This window comes from Ictidomys tridecemlineatus, chromosome 5, assembly GCF_052094955.1.
Source record: "Ictidomys tridecemlineatus isolate mIctTri1 chromosome 5, mIctTri1.hap1, whole genome shotgun sequence".
NCBI classification, from domain to species: domain Eukaryota; kingdom Metazoa; phylum Chordata; class Mammalia; order Rodentia; family Sciuridae; genus Ictidomys; species Ictidomys tridecemlineatus.
In genome coordinates, this window is record NC_135481.1 from 178338692 (window position 1) to 178341292 (window position 2601).

The 2601-nt window shown below is 47.5% G+C and overlaps 1 protein-coding gene across 4 annotated transcripts in view; it reads left to right on the forward strand.

Moving 5' to 3' along the window:
- Acss2 (acyl-CoA synthetase short chain family member 2) overlaps positions 1-2155 on the forward strand; it is a 48199-nt gene extending 46044 nt beyond the window's left edge. For all 4 annotated transcript variants that reach the window (XM_040273882.2, XM_005329902.5, XM_005329903.5 and 1 more), the window contains 4 exons: positions 19-87; positions 420-596; positions 1146-1220; positions 1352-2155. In XM_040273882.2, coding sequence (XP_040129816.1) covers positions 19-87; positions 420-596; positions 1146-1220; positions 1352-1479 — 449 coding nt within the window. In that variant the 3' untranslated portion in view covers positions 1480-2155. The remainder of the gene's footprint in view (positions 1-18; positions 88-419; positions 597-1145; positions 1221-1351) is intronic.
- Positions 2156-2601: the final 446 nt, after the last annotated feature.

Sequence of the window (2601 nt, forward strand, 5' to 3'; positions counted from 1 at the left end):
TTGTGCATTTCTTCCCAGGCTGCCGGCGGGACCAGGATGGCTATTACTGGATCACTGGCAGGATTGATGACATGCTCAATGTATCTGGTGAGGGCCCAGGACCCCCTACTATTTCATTAGCTCTGTTACCCTGACAATTCCCAGCTAAAAACTTCATAGAGACCCAGGATTGTCATTTGGCCGGACCAGACATGTGTGGAGTGTGGTATTCAGTTCTGGGTCCAGGTTTTGGAAGAATGATCAGCACTGGAATATGCCTAGAAGAGGGACTGGGGTGGTGAGGTAACTGGAAACATGCCACATGAGGACTGGATGAAGGGCATTCTCCATGCAGACTGGGGTCTGCCTGCAGGTACCAGTGGAACAAAGGCTGAGGCAAAGGCTGGAATCTCTCATGGCATTTCCTTTCTCTTGACAAGGACACTTGCTGAGTACAGCAGAAGTGGAGTCAGCACTTGTGGAACATGAAGCTGTGGCAGAGGCAGCTGTGGTGGGCCATCCTCATCCTGTGAAGGGCGAATGCCTCTATTGTTTTGTTACCCTGTGTGATGGCCACAGCTTCAGCCCCACCCTCACTGAGGAGCTCAAGAAGCAGAGTAAGGAGTTCCCCTCGGCAAGAACTAGAGGGTCTGCATGTTGTTAGGGAGGGGCTGCAGCAAGCTGTTCCCCAAACCATGAATAGAGTTCACGGGGTCCCATGGTCCAAATGATTTCTACCTACTTAGTTTCCACTAGTCTTTCTACAGGGTAATAATAGCCAACAATTATTTAATACTTTTTTTGTGCCACCACTGGGCTTAGTGCTTTAAATGCATGATCCCATTTAATCCCTATAATCACCTCCATGAAAGAGATACTATTGTTACTCTAGCTTCAAAGATGAAGAAACTTCAGGTGCAGAGAAGTTAAATCACTTGCCCAAGAGTATCCTTCCTGAAAGGTGTATTTAAATTCTGGCAGGCTGATTCTATAGCCAGAGTTCCACGAACATGGGTTAAGATATAATAGGAGAGGCAGAGAACCTGAGGGTGACTCTGTAGACAGGGCCTTCAAGAGGAAACAGTTGGGGAACTAAACCATCCCTCCCTTGGCTTTTGAGAGTCTGGCTAAAGGTGCTGAAGAAAAATTTGATTTGTTGATTACAGTTAGAGAAAAGATTGGCCCGATTGCCACACCAGACTACATCCAGAATGCACCTGGCTTGCCTAAAACCCGCTCAGGTATGTTCAGATACCTCCAGGGATTGGGATGGGCTGAGGCCCAGTGGTATGGGGTATGTGGATGAAAGCCTTTGGTGGGGCTGGATGGGTCAGTGCTATCACTTAGTAACCAGAGGCTTGTGGTCCCCTAGGAAAAATCATGAGGCGAGTGCTTCGAAAGATTGCTCAGAATGACCATGACATGGGGGACACATCTACAGTGGCTGACCCATCTGTCATCAGTCACCTCTTTAGCCACCGCTGCCTGACCATCCAGTGAACAAGACTCTTTACCCAGGATTCTCCTGCTTGGCTCTCCAAAGTTCTGTCCGTCCTCCCTGTCCCCTTTCTAGGAGTACTGAGGGCCAATCCTGACCCACACTTTGTCCCTATATGGAGACAGTTTCCTGTGACTGCCAGGCAAAAGGGACAAAGTCCCAAGTCAGCCTCAGACTAATGTCTCCAGTCTCCAAAGAACTCTCCATGCCCAGTACAGGGACCTGAAGACCATGTCCCTAACTTAAGTTCAGAGGGTAAATAAGGGCCTAGACTGAAGCTGGGAGCCAACCCTATAATCCTGTGTCAGCTTTCTCAGAAAGCACCAGTACTTATCTTGGATACGCACTTGTCTTTAGGAATGACAGTTTGTGAGTCCAGGAATAATAATTATTTTTTTAAATACTTTGCTGCTTCTGTTCTGAGTCTGAATTCCCTCTTTTCTCCAGAGACTGTGCAAGCCAGTTCAGTCTCTAGATGCTTTTCAAATCATCTGCTTCTTTGGAGGAGTGGGTGTACTTTGTTACTAGGATCAGAGGAACTTATCTTCCCTGTCCTGTACCCACCTTTCCATGAACAGAGCCTGCCCATGAGAGATACACTCATATGGAACTCTCTTCTCTTGCCCTGTTGATGCTTAAGCTCCATGGTTGTAGGAATAAAGTTTGTGACCTCAAGAAGGTGTGATTGGTTTTCTTAAGTATCTTTCAGGCTATACATGTAGCTGCTCTGATTTGTGTGGCAGGTGGGAAGGGGAGTGATATTCCCTAGGAGTACCCCAGTGTCTTCCATCTAAAACTTTTGGGAAGAGACGAGCAGGGCTTCACTCACAGGAACTCTGACAAGCCCCTCAGTTAAGCAAGAGTGACTGAAGCCACTTCACAACTTTCATATTCCATTATGGTTGCCTTCCCATCTGGGCTTCTGTCAGGGACTCCCACTTTTCCCTATGATCCTATGGAAGTGTTAGTGAGTGACTAAAGACTGGAACTTCAGGATCCCATCTATAGGGTCTGGGTCTAGGGAGACCCTGACTACAGCCCAGTCACATTCCCTGTCCCAATCCACCGTAAGTGGGCTGATCTAGATTATAACTTTCCTCTTTCCTCTGTATACAAAACAACGA